This window comes from Panthera tigris, chromosome B1, assembly GCF_018350195.1.
Source record: "Panthera tigris isolate Pti1 chromosome B1, P.tigris_Pti1_mat1.1, whole genome shotgun sequence".
NCBI classification, from domain to species: domain Eukaryota; kingdom Metazoa; phylum Chordata; class Mammalia; order Carnivora; family Felidae; genus Panthera; species Panthera tigris.
Genome location: NC_056663.1, coordinates 200067853 through 200086000, shown reverse-complemented (window position 1 = coordinate 200086000; position 18148 = coordinate 200067853). Strand labels below are relative to the sequence as shown.

Genomic DNA, 18148 nt, shown 5'->3' with positions numbered 1-18148 from the left:
TTCTCCAGGTGGGGAGACTCGGGGGAAAGGTTTGCTCCGTGCAGTACGAGGCAACCCAGAATTTACTCGCTGGAGAAAAAAAACGCAGACCCGAGAAATTTCCCACACAGGTGAGTCTGCGGCCCCGACTCAGCCCTGCTGTAAACTTCCGGGCCTGCGGGAGAGACAGGAGCTCCCAGAAGAGTCCTGCGGGCACCGAGGTGTTGGCAGAGGGCTGACCACACCCCCCCACCCGGTGCCCCAAAATGCCGACGTGGTCAGCAGGCGGCGGGTCCTAGGGCCCCCTTCCTGGAATGGACGGGCCCTGGGTGCCAGGCCTGGCGGCCAGTGTTTGCTCGAAGTGTCTCAACACAGAGCCGTGACAGTATGACGAGGCGGGCACCGTGTCCCCCCGTCTAACAGGGGGACTCGCCTAGGAGAGGACAGGCAGCCCCAAGCACTACAGCCACCTTCCGGGGCACCCCTTCGAGGTCCAGAGCAGGACAGGAGTCCCCGGCTACGGAGAAGTCACTGGATAAGCACCAGGAAGACGGGCCAGCTGAGGAGCTCTCCCCGAGCACCCCCTGCCACACGCAGCCCTGCAGTACCCCAACAGACCTCCGGGGAAATGCCACCTCCTCCAGGACACCCTCCCTCACCACCGACTCACACATGCCCTTGCTTCCCCCTCCCCACTTAGGGACCCCCTCACCATGCATCCCTCCCACCCGTTCCTGCCCTGTGTCCCCAGCTCACCATCTGCCCCCCTCACTGAACAGGGACTAGGCTGTGTCCCCAGGTCATCTGTCCCTCTCACTGGGCAGGGACCAGGCTGTGTCCCCAGGTCATCATCTGTCCCCCTCACTGGGCAGGGACCAGGCTGTGTCCCCAGGTCATCATCTGTCCCCTTCTCTGGGCAGGGACTATGCTGTGTCCCCAGGTCATCTGTCCCCCTCTGTGGGAAGGGACCAGGCTGTGTCCCCGGGTCATCATCTGTCCCCCTCATTGGGCAGGGACCAGGCTGTGTCCCCGGGCCATCATCTGTCCCCCTCACTGGGCAGGGACCAGGCTGTGTCCCCGGGCCATCATCTGTCCCCCTCACTGGGCAGGGACCAGGCTGTTGTCCCCAGGTCGTCATCTGTCCCCTTCTCTGGGCAGGGACTATGCTGTGTCCCCAGGTCATCTGTCCCCCTCTGTGGGAAGGGATCAGGCTGTGTCCCCGGGTCATCATCTGTCCCCCTCATTGGGCAGGGACCAGGCTGTGTCCCCAGGTCATCATCTGTCCCCCTCACTGGGCAGGGACCAGGCTGTGTCCCCAGGTCGTCATCTGTCCCCTTCTCTGGGCAGGGACTATGCTGTGTCCCCGGGTCATCATCTGTCCCCCTCATTGGGCAGGGACCAGGCTGTGTCCCCGGGTCATCATCTGTCCCCCTCACTGGGCAGGGACCAGGCTGTGTCCCCAGGTCGTCATCTGTCCCCCTCTCTGGGCAGAGACCAGGCTTCGTTCGGCCACCTCACCCCACCCACCTGGCACAGGTACGGCCTGGACAGGCTCTCAATTCCTAGCTGTTGAAGCAGTGAATCAACCATTCCAAAACCGCTCTCCCAAACGCCCTGTACGGGAAGTACAAATTCAGGCCGAGCCCCACGGGTGTCAGTAAAACTCTCAGATTCGGAGACGAGCGGGGGGTCGTCCTGGCACTCTGCCTTCCTCCCCTCACGCTGGAAACAAAGTCTGCCGGCTTTGGCATCGCGGTGAGCTTAGGAATCCAGCGAATCCCAGACTGGAAATGATCCCAAACTCACGCATCCGTGCTCACATGCCAGCCGGGGGTGAGGCTCGGCCGCCACTCTCGGGGGGCTCCACGGCTCCAAACACACAGCCGACCTGGGCCGAGCCCGGGGCCTGTCTCAGCCCCGCGAGCCGGGCTCACAGCTGACCCCACTCTCTCTAGGGCGGCCTCTGGCCCGCTGCTCTGCCCAGGCTCAGCAGACACCCCCTGCACCCCAGACAACACCCCAGGGTGGGCCAGCCAAGCCCGGAGCTGGGAAGGGGTTAGAAGCCCTGGAGAAGGAGGCCAGTGAGGTGCAGGGTGAGGGAACGTGTCCCTGAAGGATGGGGCAGTGTGGCAGGGGTGAGGAGGGGCACCCTGAGCAGAAGTCGGTGACAGCACCCAGCCCAGCCCTTTCCGTGTGCTGACCCTCTGCCCACAACAAGGTCAGGGACAGCCTCATCACCGCTTAAGGATGAGAAAGACAAAATTCTGTGAGGTGAGCAGCCGGCCGGGGTCACTCGGCCAGGAGGGAGCAGGGCGGAGGGGACACCCCAGGGGAGGGCCATGGCCTGAAGAGGGCCTGAGTGTGTTCGGGCAGGTGGGGGCCATGGGGCAGGTGGGGGCCAGGCCGTCGGAGTTGGAGGGAAGGCGGGGGGGCAGGTAGGCCCAGCCCCCACCCTGCCCTTCCCAAGCCTGGGCAGGCAGGGCCGGTGGGTCCACACAGCCGCCCGGCCTCTCAGAGCCTCCCCGTGCTCACGAGACCCCAGCCCGGGGCTTGGCCGCAAGCTCATCTATGGGACTAGAGAGAGGCCGCCGATGAGCAGGGGGATGAGGTGATTCATCCCGACAAAAATTCCAAGGACGCTGGCTTGAGATCAAGCCCAGCCCCCGGGTCTTGCTGGGCCCCAGAAGGACGCAGAGATGACAAACCTCTTGGGCCGCGGGGACTCAGGAGGAATAATGCACACGAGGGCCCTGTGAGAGCCACAGGCTCTCAACAGGTGGGGCTCCTGCCCCTGGCAAGTGACAGGTGCCTCACCCAGCCTGGGCAGCGTGCCGGGAGGCCAGCGAGCCTGGAGGCCAGCGGCCAGCCTCTGACGGCTGGGTCAGGAGAGCGGCAGCCTGGGTGCAAAGTGAGCAGGGTGGGCGGGCACATGGCAACGGCTAGAGAGCCTTATCCCGGGGTGGGGGCCTCTGGGTACTCACAGGATGTGAGTGCACCCATCCCCGGAGCCACTGCACCGCCCCCCCGGCCGCCCTCCCCCAGCCGCCATATTCCCACGGCTGGCGTCCTTGCCCGTGTGAGGCTGAGAGCCAGGCTGGGCAGGGGGTTTCTGCTTCTCTGGTCCTGTAAGCCTAGAACAAAGCCTGGCACACGGGGAGGGGGCCCAGAAAATGTGTCTGCAGGGGAGAGACGGGGGCAGAAGGCAGAAGACCAGCCGTGCCTCCAGCCCCGGCCTGCCAAGGCCCTGCCCTGACCCTAACTCCCTGAGAGGCCATCTGCAAATGTCCCAGAAGGCAGGACTCTCCTATGGCCTGGAGTGCTTCCCAACAGGCGGCGCGGACGGCCCCCGGCACCCCCTTCCCCCTCAGCTCAGAGGCCAAGGTGGCCGGCACCAGACTGTGGCAGATCCCCCTTCTTCACACCCCAGAGGAGAGAGGCGGCCGGGCCAGGCAGACAGGGACAAGGCCGCCTCGGTGTCCGGGGCTCCTCCTTCTGGCTTCGGCTGTGCCCCAGAGGATGCTGGGGACTGTCCAGGGCCGGCCAGGACGGGGACGGGAGGCAAAGGCATCTTAGCGAAGGGGGCCCGAGGCTCCCTTCAGCTAGACCAGCGGGTTTCGGGTTTCCTTGTGCCGCCCAGGCCTCTGGCCGCCCGGGGCGGGATGGACAGGAAGCCTTGATCTGAAGAGGCGAGCATTCCAGGCAATAATTCACATCACGAAACTGGTGAAAAACCGGCCGTCGTCAAGAAATACTCTCTCATCTGCTGCGCAGACGCTCGGAGCCGAGTGTTGCATGAACACCGCTGGGCTTTGCTGTGCTGTACTCCCCGTCCAGGGAATCGAAGCCGCGCAAACCCCCGCAGGCTGCCGGCTGGGGAGCTGGCGGCTCAGTGGGCTCCGGGGCCACGGGACCAGGCGTGGGGACGTGGCCCTCCAGCCTGCACTCCGGGCTCTCCTCCTGCGCCCCAGGGCAGGGGCGGCTCCCGGCAGCCCCCGTGGGGACAAGGACACCAAGGCCCAGAGAGGCCGGCGGACCCTCCTCCCCGGCCCAGGCCCCATCGTAAGGGGGGGGTTGATGGCACCCCAGTCGGCCCCCAAAGACGGCACCTTCTTGAAGGTGAGCCACGATGCAGAAGGAGGGTGACGTGGACAGAGGCCACTCCTCCAGGAGGCCACCCCGAGGGGCCGCTGGGCATGGGGCTGCCGGCAGATGACCAGACCCTGCGGGACCCTGAGAAGGACGCTTCCTCACGAGCCGGTGCCACCCCTCCGGGACGGCCTCGCTGGTCGCAGTGCCTCAGCCCACCCAGTCGTCTGTCTTTGTCTGAAAGCTCAGCAAGCCATCTCGGGGCGGGGGCGGGGGTGGGGGCGGGGGCAGGGGGGAGGGGGGTAGGGGGGGAGGGGGGAGGGGGGGTAGGTGTCTCCTGTAAGTGAAATGAGGCTGGAAACGGGCGAGCTATCGAAGAGCCCCAGCTTCATTTTGGAACAGGTGTTTTCTCACCGCTGAGTGCTCTGACTCCCGGTCGAAGGGCAAAGGGCAAAGGCCAGAGGGGTGGCCTGGCCGCACAGCCACCACCACGAGTCAGAAGCTTCTGGATGGCTCTGGTCTCTGGCAGGAGATCTCTCCATCTCTCCGGGGAACCAACATGACCCTCCCCGCTCTGCAGTTGCTTCAAAGAGCAGGCTGGACAGGGAGCCACGCTCGGTCATTCTCCGGCCGTGCGAGCGACAGGGGGGCGATGCTCTGGGCCTTCCCAGACCCCCAGCGGACAGGGGGTGGGGCTGGAAGTGAGCTCTGCAGCCCTTCAGGACCAACGGCCACCTCCTATCCTACCCGAATGTTGCACGAATACTGCTAGGCTTTGCTGTGCTGCACTTGAGCGGGCGTCCAGGGAAATGTAGGCACACCTCTTACTGAACACCTACTTACTGCCTACTGAGCACCTACTAGGCACCAGGCTCTGGGGGACAGCAGAGATCAGGCAGACGAAAGCCCCCACTGGGAGGCCTGCGGGGCCAAGGAGGGGAGCCTAGGGGACACAGTGCACGGGGAGCAGGGGCTGAGGTGTGGGGGCGACAGGGAAGAGAAATCATGCCCGTGGGGTCCGTCTGTCCCCTCTCTTCCCACGGGCCACATCCCACCTCGCATTACCGTTACTTCTACACGCATACGAGTCTCTGCCTTCCGCTGGCTCCTGTCGATGTGTCAGTAAAGTATTTCGTTTCAGTATTTTGATAACTCTATTGCCACAGAATCGGTTTCCTTTTAGTCCCGTATGTTTTCTCTTACGCTCATTATAAAAACGACATCCTGACAAAGTTCCATGGGCTTCTCTGGACTTGGGGTGGGCGAGCCCACGGCACAGAGAGAGCTAGGAACCCCCATGGCGGGTTGGGACGGTCCCTGGGGCCAGGAGACCTCTCAGGGTGCGTCTGGGGGGGGGGTGCACCTCGAATCACAGAGGAAGAAGTGTTACGGGATTCAAACACCCAGAGGCCCCATTCGACGGTCAAAGGATAAATGAGAAAATAAGCCTGGATGGGGTTAAGTGGTATTGACAGGAATAAATTGAGAAAAACATGAGATTTTTTATGGAGTGCTTTATTTTTTACAGAGGCAAAATTGAATTACTTAACTGGTCAATGAGGCAGTCAATAGGGAAAAGCCCCTAAAAGCAGGGAGGAAGGGAAACGAGCTTGAACTTGAAATGCACACGCTGCCAGCCAGAGGAAATGCGGCCGCCCCTGCCCCGAGCCTCCCCGGACGGCCTCTCTCCCACCCTCGGCCGGGCATCAGACCAACCAGCCTCCTTCTGACTTGGCAACGCGGGCAGACCTGGGTTTCCCGGGCTCTGAGCAACCACCCCTCCCTTGGGTCACCGGCAGAACCCGGGATTATCGGAAGGAAACAGAAACAAAAGGCGTGCCCTCACACCGTCTCACCGCCGGGTCCTCTCTCCACGCGGGATCGCCTCTGACGCTGTCGGTATTTCTCCTGCAAAACCACGGGCGGTGGATTTCTTTGGGGACTGCGACCCTGCCACTAACTGGCAAGCCGGCCAAACTCAAGGCAGACGCGAGAGCAATTTCTGCGGTAGCCGAGACCTCAGGCTCAACGGGAAAATCAACATGGGACTCCCACATGACTCAGCAATCCTGCTTCCGGACACACGCCCAAAGGAAGTGCAAGCAGGTATCTGTTCACCCATGTTCACAGCGGCAGGATCCACAACAGCCACGAGAGGAACATCTCAAGTGTCCGTGGACGGACGGGTCAGTAAAGAAGACGTGGTCCATCCAGACAACAGAACATTACTCAGCCTTAAAAAGGAAAGGCATTCTGACACCTGCTACCACGCGGACGAACCTCAAGGACACTGTGCTCCGTGACATAAGCCCGTCACAAAAGGAGCCTTACGTATAATTCCACTTACACGAGGTCCCCAGAGAAGTCAAACTCATAGAGACAGAAAGGAGAATGGTGGATGGGAGCCAGGGCTGGGGGGCAGGGGACACGGGGAGTTCGTGTTTAATTTTTTTTAATGTTGACTTATTTTTGAGAGAGGGAGGCAGAGTGCGAGTGGGGGAGGGGCAGAGAGAGAGGGAGACACAGAACCCGAAGCAGGCGCCAGGCTCCGAGCCGTCAGCACAGAGCCCGACGCGGGGCTCGAACTCACGGACCTGAGATCGTGACCTGAGCCGAAGGCGGATGCTTAACCGACTGAGCCACCCAGGAGCCCCTGGGACGTAGTGTGTAACAACGGGACAGAGTTTGCATTTGACGGACAAATTCCGGAGATGGATAGATTTTACGTTGCTTGTATTCATCACAATTCCAAACTAGCAATAAAAGACAAAGGAAAACACTTCTTGCTGTACATTAAAAAACACTCAGGCTTAAGAGTAAAAGAAGTCAAATCCCAACGAGGACCCCATGTCAGCCCTGTGGCTTCGGACAACCCACGCTGCCGTGAACCACACGTTTCTTACCCGTATAGTGAACGTCATCACCGTGTAGACCTTGCGGGACCGTTTCCAGGGGTAACGCCTGCGAGGCATCCGGTACGGTAACGGGTGTAATAAATGGGGACCGAGCTTATTAACTTTCATTATTACTCGTCAGGAGCGCTCTGCAAATGACGAGGAATTGTTTTTACGAAATCAAGTGACATCAGAAAGGAGGAGCTTCCAGCTGCCCCCAGCCCACGAACGCCGGCTCCCGGCCCAGGCCGCCGAGATAACTATCTCCGCGTCTTGACGCTTCGGAAAATAGATCCACGGCGCAGAAGCCTCATAAAGAACCCTTTCTGAATTAAAATTGATCTGAATAGGAGCAGCCACACTCGGCCTGGCTCTTTTCTTACTTTAATTTGAACTTAATTTATCTCCGAGCATCAGGAAATGGCACCGTGCGAGAGACGTGCCCTGTCGAAGACAAGGCGAGCTCAACATTGCGGGAAATTATCTGCGTTTGCAAGAAAATTACTGAGGAAGGAGAGGGGTGTTATTTTAAGATCTTCGAGGTGGTGTGAGAAGAAACTAATTAAAAGATTGTAATTTTCTGTGCAAATACAGTAACCGACTGCTACAGAAATGCAAAATGAGATGGAACTTTTCTACCTCCCAAGAGCATCATCTGACTTTTCCTTTTTCCTTCGGTCCTCCTGTGAAAGCTCACATTCAAGTACCTGTATTAATTTTTTAAGACCGCAAACGGAACTTAACCAGGATAAAAATGATGGGCACAAGCCACATTGTGTGGCGTGGCCCCGAGCCACACGGCTTCGGTTAAAAAGACTTTGCTGCATGGGGCGCCTGGGTGGCTGTGTCGGTTGAGCGTCCGGCTTCAGCTCAGGTCAGGACCTCACGATTCATGAGTTCGAGCCCCACGTCGGGCTCTGTACCGACAGCTCAGAGCCTGGAGCCTGCTTCCGATTCTGTGTGTCCCTCTTGCTCTGTCCCTCTCCCCCTCGCGCTCTCTTTCTCTCAAAAATAAATAAACGTTTAAAAAAAAATTAAAAAAAAAAAAAAAGACTTTGCTGCCGCCCTCTGCGGGCACGTGTCAGAGGTTGAACACAAGCCTCAGAGTCCCCTGCAGAAGCCAGAGCAGGTCAGGGCCCGCGTGCACCTGTGCCCACCTGCCGGGGACCAGCCAGCACAGGGCAACCCCAACCCCCACCATCCACTTCCGCAGCACTGGGACCGGGCGGCCCACGGGTCCGGGAAAGTGTCAGCGTGCAAGGCAGCATGTCATACTTGGGGGTACGCCAGATGCCTTCTATGCGCGGAACCCCAGCTTTCACAGGATTCCCACGGCAAGAGCAGGCTGCAAACGGTTCTGCGCATAAGCCTTCAACCCCTCAAACGCAGTGGCCAACCCGGCCAACCGGGCCGGCCCGGCTTCAGGAACCGGGCTCCCCTGTTCCCCGGGTCTTCTGAACACGGGGAAGGCAGCAGGAACAGTGGGCAGCCGGGCGTCTCGGGTCGTCAGCGTCCCTGTGTGCTCCTCGAAGCACCCACACGATCGCCGGGCGCTGGGAGGGGGGGTGGCTGAAATAAGCCGTTGGTAGGAATCTATAAATAGCTAGGTCTTTGGAGGCTGAAGAGGGAAAGAGAGGGCGCCCCCAAACACGAGGCCATTTTCAATCTCTTCGTCAGGGTCCTCCGAGACGGGAGGAGGCACGGGGGTGTTCGGTATTACCCAAGCCCGTCTTCCAACCGCTCCAACCCCGCGCTCCCTGGCGACGTCCTCCAGGGTCTCAGCCTGCCTCCGACAAATATAATAAATAAAAATTAAAAGCAACAGCAGCCCTTCACAAGGCCTGTGCGCCGGGCGGCGTGCTTCTCTGAAGGGACGTGCGGAAGGGGGGAGTTAATTTACGACCTCTTTAAAATACTCTCAGGAACCCTCGCGCAACTACAAATTAAATAGCCACTTTATTAAAGTACGAGTGGATTTGTGCACCGGGTTCGGGAACTTTATTAATGGGGCTGTTTTTCTGCCTTCAAGCCAGGCTGCTTGACTGACGGATGTCCTCTCTGCGTCCTAGTGTTCCGGGCTTCTCAGGCCCCCGTGCCTCTCCTTGGGCCTCCGTATTCCCACCCTCTCACTCTCCACCTCAGCCCAGGTGACAGTGACTCTGCTGGTCCTTCAGAGCCACCTCACTACCACCTCCTCCAGGAAGTCCTCCCTGACCTCCTCAGAGCAGGTTTTCACGGCGCCAGGATGCCCTGCGATGAATTCCCGTCCAGACCAGACATCTCACCAGGACAGGGGCCGTGTTTGACCTTGCCCCTCACTGTATCCCGTAACTGTCTAGAGAAAGCAACTGATTTAAGGGCTAATATGAAGCCTCTTTTCACCTGGGGTTCTCAAACTCATGGGGTCTCTCCCCACACAGCAAGAAGGCAGAAGACCCTAGGTCCCCCTGGGCCACCCCGGGCAAAGGGCGGGTGTCTCCCTACGGATGCATAGACTCTGCTTACCCCGTGCCTATATCTCTGTTTACCGTCACCTGTCCTAACACAGGCTTCCCTCCCTCTCTCCTTGTTCTCAGCCCAGACACCAGGCCCACGGTCCCTGACGGGTTTGTACAGCCCTCATCCTGACAGCAAACGTGACAGGCATTCAGCACGGGTCACCGTGTCCCTTGACCTCGGTCTGCCTCGGCCTCTCCCTAGGTGGCCGCTGGTCACCCTTGGTGATGGCTGCCACGACAGAGAAGTACTTCATCAGGGCAGATGCCCACCATCGACACGCTGACCAGCCACAGCCCAGCTCCCCCGTGAGCCAGAACTCTCTCTCCAATCCAGTCCCCACCCCGAAACGCCGGGAAGCCCGCACTGTGGTGGCCTGCAATTCCAAAGCATCACATGGAACGTTCAGCAGACTCGACCGTAAGACCCTGTGCCCTGGGGCCACCAAACTCACCTCCAAGAACGCAATGGAGCCGTCAGCACGAAACCACAGCCATCGGATACGAGGCTACACGTCAGCTTTGTCTCGGGACTTGGACCCGTTCGTCCAAGAACCACAAGTGCTGCACGAGGAGGCCTTTATGGTGTCTGTGCGCCGGAGGCCGGCCAGGAGCCGGGAAGCCAACGGAGCAGGGGGCACCCACATCCCGTCCGTCCCCAGCTGGAAACCTCTCTCACGGGCAGTTCTCTCCCACCGCCCCTCCGGGGTCCGGCCCAGGCCTCAGTATCGCAGCGGCCTCCTCGGAGAGCCTCCCTCCAGAGGCCTCACCTCCGAGGCCCCTCAGCAGCCCCATCGGCAGGCTGCGGAAACCCAGACGGGACCCCGACCTCGTTTCCTGAGCGCCTGCTGGGGGCCTGGCTCTTGTGCAAACAGCGCGGGGATTACCCACCTGCACGGCAGGCCGCGAGCCTTCACACCCCAGCCCCAAGACGGCGAGGCCCAGGGCAGCCGGTCTGCCCAAGGTCTCCGAGCCAGGAAGGATCTGGCCAGCTACAAACCCAGGCCGGCAGCTCTGAGGCCTGCACGTCGATCGCCACCGCCGTCTGCGTGATGAACCAGACCGGCCCCGTCTCTACACAAGGAAAGCACGCGGACGCCCGAGAGGAGAGAAGGCAGGAGTGGGGGGCACCCCGTGGAAGGAACTTGGATCACCCACAGCTTCGACCTTCCCTGGGCACCGCCACCGGCAACCGGCTTGTCTGCCCGGAGGGCCGGGCTCTTGTCTGGAGCCCAGCCACGATGGGAGGGAGGCTGAGCCATAATTCTGCCTGATTCCGTCTGAGGTCAGAGCTCTGTAGACAGAACAAAGCGTATATGGTAGAATCCAGCTCTTGGGGGATATCAAAAGGGAATTTTCAAGTCATCTCTTGTACAGCCTAGCTGTTCCAATTAGCATACAATCTTTTCAGCCTTTCTAAACAAAAGCTGTTAACCTTACAAAGCAAAAACCACCACCCCGCCCTGCCACGTTGGGCTCTCCAGCCTCATGGTCCGGTCCACTAGGAGCGGACGTCGACTTTGTTTTTCCAAACTTCTTCCCTCTGCTTTGTCTCCCCGCACAACGCCTTCACGGTCTCTCCTCACAACACACGCACACCTTTAAATTCCCACCTCCCAGAGCTTGCCCACGCCATTCCTCCCCGCTGGAAGGTTCTTCTCCATCTCCCCTGTGCTTCCCCTACTCATTCTTTAGGCCCGCTCTGACACCACCTCCTCCATGCAGCCTCCCCTGATTTCCCCACCAGGGAAGATGGTACTGGTCCCTTATAGTCTAGCTTTGATGTCCCGCCCTTCTCTCCCACTGTACCACTCTGAGCTCCACTGCATTAAGGTCAGAGAATGAAAGGTGAGGGGGGCCCCTTCCCTGCTGCTATGAGCTGAACTGTGTCCCTTCCAAAAAATGCATATGAGAAAAGTCCTGACCCCCAATACCTCTGAATATAACAGTATTTGCAGACAGGGTCTTTAAAAAGGTTAAAATCAAGTTAAAATGAGGTCCCTAGGGCAGGCCCTAGTCCAACCTGACCGGGGTCCTTATAAGAAGAGGAGATCAGGACACAGACACAGAGGGACAGCCATGTGAGGACACAGGGAGAAGAGGGCCATCTACATGCCCCGGAGGGAGACCTGAGAGGAGGCCAACCTGTCCACGCCTGGATCCCAGCCTCCCAGCCTCCCAGCCTCCCAGTCTGTGAGGAGATACACTTCGGTCATTTAAGCCGCCCGGTCTGTGGTGCTCTGATACGGGAACCCTAGCATGTAACACACCTGCCCTCAAGGAACTTGACATCTGGCAAGTTGTCACGGCCCAATTCACGCCCCCGAAAGCTCCATTTGTCTGATTTGGAGCCCTGGCTCTCGGGGTGTCAAATACACACATATACCAGGTTCCTCAAGACTCTGGAACAGAGAAGGTGGATAATGGGTTCAGAATTACCTTTGCACACGACTCCCCTCGACATCCCCAGCCCTGTAGACGCAGCATGGAGCAAATGTGGAAAAACGAGAGGGGGACCGAAGGGGAGGGAGGGAGGTGCTGATGGGCTCGTAAACGTGACACCCCTGAACAACCCAGATCTGGTTGCAGGAAGCTCACGTTCAAGGGAATTAATGCATCAAAGCGGAAGTTCAAGGGCGGTGAGGGAAGGCACGCAGGTGAGCCAGGCTTAAAATAAGCAACATAAGCACGCGACTTTCACCTTCAAATCGCACCTCCGCCTCTGAGGGCAGCTCCAGGGAAGCGACACCCAGAAGCGTGTGTGCAAAGCCCATCCTGGATCCCTCAAAGGTGATGCCCAGTGGTTTCAAGGAAAGATTAATTTCACACATAACAGTTTGTTTCTGCAGCTCAACAGACAGAAAGGCAGTGTTTGAACTCCCAAGCAAGTCTGCTTCCCTATCTATCTCCATGGGAGCAGGAAGAAATCAGGCCGTGGGAAGGAAAACGCACACATGTTCCCAGTGCTCAGCGACCGAGGGCTGGTCTCTTGCATCCTGTGACTCCTTCTTGCAGATGCTCTAAAACACTATTTCCAAAAGTCTCGCCCTCTCAGCAAATGCGTTTCTGTGGGTTTTTTTTTTTTTTTTTTAATTTTGAAAACACGTTCTCTGCTCAGGTGGGCCACATCTGCAAAATGCACTTGCTTGGGTCTCGCCACGCGGACAAATGAAGTGAAATAAAATGTTTTGAAAGGCTCCACTCAGCAAATTGGCCTCAAGTTAGTGTCTTCCCTCCTGTAGCCCTAAAAGGTGGAGCCTTCCTTTTACCTAAAAGGCTTTTTACCTAAAAGGTAAAACCAAGCACGGCATCCCGGCTAAAACCTTTGGCCCCACAGCTGCCAGCAGAGCACGTTCCCCAGACCCTCGTGCGCCCAGAAGACAAGGCCAGGCGTGCAGCGTGCACTGAGCGCTGAGAAAGGAACAATTAGAAAACGTCTTCATTTAGTACCGGAGGCAGCTTCACTCCCCTCCTGAGCACTCCCCAGACAAGGTGAAACTCTTAAGGCGTCACCCGTCCCCCAAGCCAGAAGATGATCTGCTTTTTTGGGGAGAACTCAGTCTGCCTCAACGTCCTATTCCAGAGGATGGGTGCGCGGGAGACGCGAAGCAGGAGTGAGAAGGTACTTGTGCCAAATGCCTGGGTCAACATTCCAGCGCCTTCTCTCTCTACCCCACAGTCAACAACACTCGACAGAATAAGATACTTCTGGCTTCCGCCTCTGAAGTGTCCGCTGAGTGCCAGGCTCTGCCCTGCTTTCTGCACGCTATCTATCCCTGCCCTTCCCTTTCCAGGGGGCCAGAGGAGAGATGCACCCTTCGAAGCTCCTGTCTGGTTCTGGACCTCCTGTCCCCCACCAAAGAGAAGCCAGATCCCCCCCCCCCATCCCAAGTCCCCTCTCCAGGAATTCTCCTGCCAGCCGCCAGGATACGAGCCACGCAGTTGCAAAGCAGTCACTCAACTCAGCCACTGTCCGCAGGGAGCAAACCCGGGGGGGCTCCTCTGATGCCCCCCCCCAGCCCCGCCCCAGTGCCGCAGCCCCACTGACCCAAGCTCCCTCCTCGCTCCCTCCAAGGAAGAGCCCTCTGGCTCTACAGTCCGGGCTGGGTGCTGGTCCCATTTTAAAGGCTGGTCTCCACCTCTCAGTGCCCCTCTCTCCCTTCTTCCACCCCCCCCTCCCCCACCCCATGAAGCGAAAATGACCAAGGGACGGAACAGGCAGCTTGTTCGACCACCTCAGCAGGCGGGGTGGGGGGCTTGGCTGGGAGAGTCTGGCTCCACGGGATGACCTTAGACGCTCACTCCCTCCTTGTGCTGTTGGTTCTCGGCCAGTCCCTAAGTTACAGCATACAGCACAGGGGACAAAGTTTGTTCACCAGTGACCCCTCTGTCAAGATTCAGACAGGCAAGGCCTCCTCGGGAGCACCTGCCCCCCACCCCCACTCAGTCGGCACCCTGAGCGCCCCCTGCTGGTGTCCAGAGAGTAGCTCACCCCCCCACCCCACCACCCCCCAAAGCTTCTAGTCTGATTGGAGGTGGCAGAAAGGACCCAAGCCTAGAGACCAGCAAAGCAGGGGGTCGAAGTGCCCCCAGCCCTTGATACACCCCCTTCCTGGGTAGGGAAGCACACAGATCCCCACCCCTCCACTCCTAAAGCATGCAGGGGCCCTGGCCCAAAGCTGCCTCCCCAGAACTTGGGAGAGCAGCAGCGGTCAAGGAGAGGAGCTGGAGAGGGGTAGCCACTGGGGGCGACCAGAGCGAACAGCGATGGAGGGGAGTCAGCGGAGTCCCATCTCTACCCCACGCACAACCAGTTGCCACCCCCCTCCCCCGCCAACAGCTGCCACCTCCCTGCACGCTTCCGAAACTGGAGATGATCAAGTAGGGCTGCTGGGAGGTGACCCATGCGTGACCATTGGTCATCTGCCCAGGGTAAAAGCGAGGCCAAGGCAGCCCGCAGGGAGGGACAGGAGGGCATCCCCACACCCCCGCAGGCGACACACACACACACACACACACACACACACACAAAACAAGGACCGGCCGCGGTCCGGAGGAGTAGGAACCACAGCACTGCGCTGGAGGAAGTAGGCGCCGAGGACCCTAAGAGATGTGGCGAGGCCGGGGGAGCCCAACTTCCAGAGCGGCAGGGAAGGTGGAGGGAGGCCAGGGAGTTTGCGGGCGCGGGTGGCGAGCGCGGCGCGGCGCCCAACTCCGTGGGTACGCAGATCCCTGCGCTTCCACATGTAGCCCCGGTCACGTTAGTGGAATCCGGGGCGGGGGGAGGGGGTGGGGAGGGCGTCCGTCCCAGAATCAGACGCCGAGCTAACCGGGGAAGCCCTGGAGCCCCTGGAGCGAGCTCCGGGGCAGACCACGAGCGAAGTCCCGGACAGACCAGGGCGGAGAGGGTCCCGCAGCCAAAATCCCAGAACGCAACGCTGAGCAGACCGGGTGGAGTCAGAGCGGTCGAGGCGCAACACCGAGTTAAGGTGGTCCTAAAGGACCGAGGTGACCAGCGCCCCGAAGCCTCGGGAGACACCCCCTCCCGCGTAACCTGGGCTCCGGAAGCTACTAGGGGCGCCTCCGAGGTGGCTCGGGTCCTGGAAATCTGTCAGGCGGGGCGCTCACATTATCTGGGGACCTCTCTCCCCCCAAGGAACCGGTGGCCAGAGTCCAGTAGGGGCGCCGCCGCGGAGGTGACTCGCGTCCCCAAGTCGCCAAGAACGCCCGGGGTGACCCCGGGGCCGTCCGGAAGTGCGGCCCCGAGGTGGCCGGGGCAGGGGCCGCGGGGGGCGCGCGGAGGTCACTTACGCTGCTGTTCTCGCCCGTCCAGTGCACCATCGCCTGGTTGTGCGTCGCGTCCCCCTTGAGCACGAACGATGTGCTGATGAGCGAGACCTGCGCCCGAGAAGCCGCTCCGGCCACGGGCGCCGCCCGCGCCCGGCGCCCCTGGCCCGCCGCGGGGGCGCCGTCCTCGCCGGGACCGGGCGCCGGACCGAGCCCCGGGGCGCCGGGCTCCGCGCCGCGCGCCTGCCGGTCCTCGCCGCCGCCCGGCGGCGCGCGCCCCGCGGGCGGGCTCGGCGGCGCCCGGGTCAGCACCGCGCGGGGACCCAGGCGCCCGGGCTCGGGGGAGCGCCCCGCCGCCCCGCAGGCGGCCAGCAGCAGCAGCAGCAGCAGGAGCGGCCGCGAGCGCGGCGAACGCGGCGGCGGCGGCGGCGGCGGCGGCGGCGGCGGGGCCCCGGGGCTCGGGGCTCGGGCGGCGGGGCCGGGGCCCTTCGGGGCGCGCGGGGACCCCCGGTGCGCCATGGTCGCCGAGGGGCGGCGGCGGGGCGGCGCGGGCGAGGGAGACCGCGGCCGGGAGAGCGGGAGGGCGCCGGGGAGCGCGAGCGAGAGCGCAGAGAAAGGAGCCGGCGAGGGGAGGGAGCCGGCGGGAGGAGGGGACTCGCGGCTCCGCCGCCGCCCGCGCAGCCGAGGGCGCACCGCCACCTGCCGGCCGACCCCGCGCCGGCCGAGCGAGCGCCAACCGCTCAAGGGCCTGGGCAGAGGTCCCGGGAGCGCCGAGCCCCAGAGCCCTTTCCTCCCTTCCTCGGCCCTTCCCTGCGCCTTCCCTCCTCTCTGCCCTCTTTCCTTCCTCCCTCCCTTCCTTCCTGAACTTACTGAGCGCCCACTCTGGGCCAGCCACGGTTCCAGGCCCCGGGGGGCACAGGGGTGAACAACAGCCAGGCGCCAGGCCCTGGAGCCGGTGGTCCGCGGAGGGAGACAGACCTCACCCGTGCCAACACCTTGACACACCAAGTCACAGAGAGCCACAACGAGGACAGAGCGGAAGTGGTGCGGTGTTCTGCGGGGGCCTCTAAAGAGGCGACAGTGTAGACAGAACCTAGGGGACTTTCTAGGCACTGCAAAGGCCCTGTGGCCGCCGGGACACAACCTACTCCTGGGCAGCCACGCCTCTGCCTTAGGCTTCGGGACGTCCTGGCAGGGCAAGGCCGTGCTCCAAGCCCAGGAGCCACCAAGGGGGCAGCCCCGAACATGAAGACAGACACCCGGGTGTGGAAGCACTTAGAGGGGGCGTGCGGGGGTGCGAGGTCCCATCCAGGGCAGAGCCTGCCGGGCGGAAGCGAAGAGTGGGGAAACTGAGGCTCAGCACACAGGAAGTCGCCGCCCAAGATCATGGGCTGCTGTAGACAGACTGAGTACCCACCTCGAGTACCCTCCACGTGCTACATACAACTTGGCCTCAGGAAAAGATGGAGTCCGGGTGCCGGAGAGTCTCTGAGGCGAGGCCCGCTTTGCAGCCTCTGCGGGGCCAGGGGCCAGCCTGCCTCCACCCCTCCCCCAGAGGCCTCTGCGTCAGGGAAAAGTCCTCAGGGGTCTCTGTCGCACCCGCCTCCCAGGCGCGTCTCTTTGGTCCAGAGCGGGGGAGAGACAGACAGCGAGGGAGACAGAGAGGGAGCCTAACGGGGCAGGGGAGCAAAGCCTCAAACACCTGGGGAAGAGAGAGGGGGTGCAGGTTCCCTCCAGCCTCCAAGGGCAGCAGCCCTCAGCACTGTCTTCTGCTGTCTTCCCCGCAGGCGGAAGTCCTAGCCAGTAACGGATAGCGTCCCAGGGGCTCACGCTGTCTGTGCCCAGGCTGGGGGTGGGGGGGCCAGATGTCCAGGAAGTCTCCCCCCTTGGAATGTGCCCTCGCCCTCCCCTCCATGGTGTAAATTCCCAACCTGACAGATTCTAAGTCTCAGGCTCAGGCCCCGGGTGGGGACGGGAAGCAGGAGCCATCGGCTGTGGGAACATGTGGTCTCGCACAGGGAGCAGGGAAGAGCAGAAGGGGTCGGTGCAGGGCTGAGGGAGGCGAGACAGGCAAACGGGGGCCTAGGGAGAGGCTTGCAAACAAAGCACGCTGCGGACGGTGGCCGGGAGTCAAGAAAAGAGGTGGGTGGTGTCCCGGGTTAGCCGGTTCCCCGGGGAGCCCTTCCCGACATCCTGGTCTCCACTCCCCTCCCCAGCCGTAATGTGAAGGCGGGGGCCGCACAGGCTCTGAGCTTCTCCCCTTGTCTGTCTGCTTGTTTTAGTAGAAGAGCCCCTAAGCATTGTCCCCAAGAAAAGTTGACTGTGACAAATGACTGAGCACCTACTCCATGCTGGACACTTTCCCAGGGACCCAGTGCATCCTGGGGAAGAAGACGGGGCGGGGGTGGGGGAAGGGGAGGAACCTGCTCTCGGGGACAAGGGGCGACATTGCAGGTAATTGTATATAATTCCCAGAAGCAGGCTGTGGGGCACGTATGATGGTCCCCTTTCCACAGCTGAGGACATAGACTCCAGGCAGTGACTGCCAAGTTCACCAAGCCAGAGCGTGTCAGGCTCCAGACTCCAGCCCCGGCTTTCTGGCCCCAGGGCAGCCTTCCTTCCCCCATCCCGCGTAACTTGTGGTCTGCGTGCCGGGTTCACGGGTACATTAACCACTTGTAGGCACAGACGAAGCCTCTCGGCCAGGGGCACATCAGCACCACCACCCGGGCTCAAACTGAGGCCCACGTTATTGGTGACTTGGTTAAAGTCCTCGAGGAAGTGGGGGGGAGGCCCCAGGCCTGAAATGCAGGCAGGCTGGCGGATGCCTCCCCGGTGCTTTTTCCAGAACAGTCGTCTGGTTGACTCTGCCCCGATAAGGCTGCAACGCTTTCAAAAGAGTGGGAC

General features: G+C 61.1%; 1 protein-coding gene across 1 annotated transcript in view; it reads right to left on the bottom strand.

Annotated features, from left to right (window-relative positions):
• The window catches only part of SORCS2 (sortilin related VPS10 domain containing receptor 2), a 452327-nt gene extending 436567 nt beyond the window's left edge, over positions 1–15760 (bottom strand). Inside the window, exon 1 of the mRNA XM_042985024.1 lies at positions 15266–15760. Coding sequence (XP_042840958.1) covers positions 15266–15760 — 495 coding nt within the window. The remainder of the gene's footprint in view (positions 1–15265) is intronic.
• Between the last annotated feature and the right edge of the window lie 2388 nt (positions 15761–18148).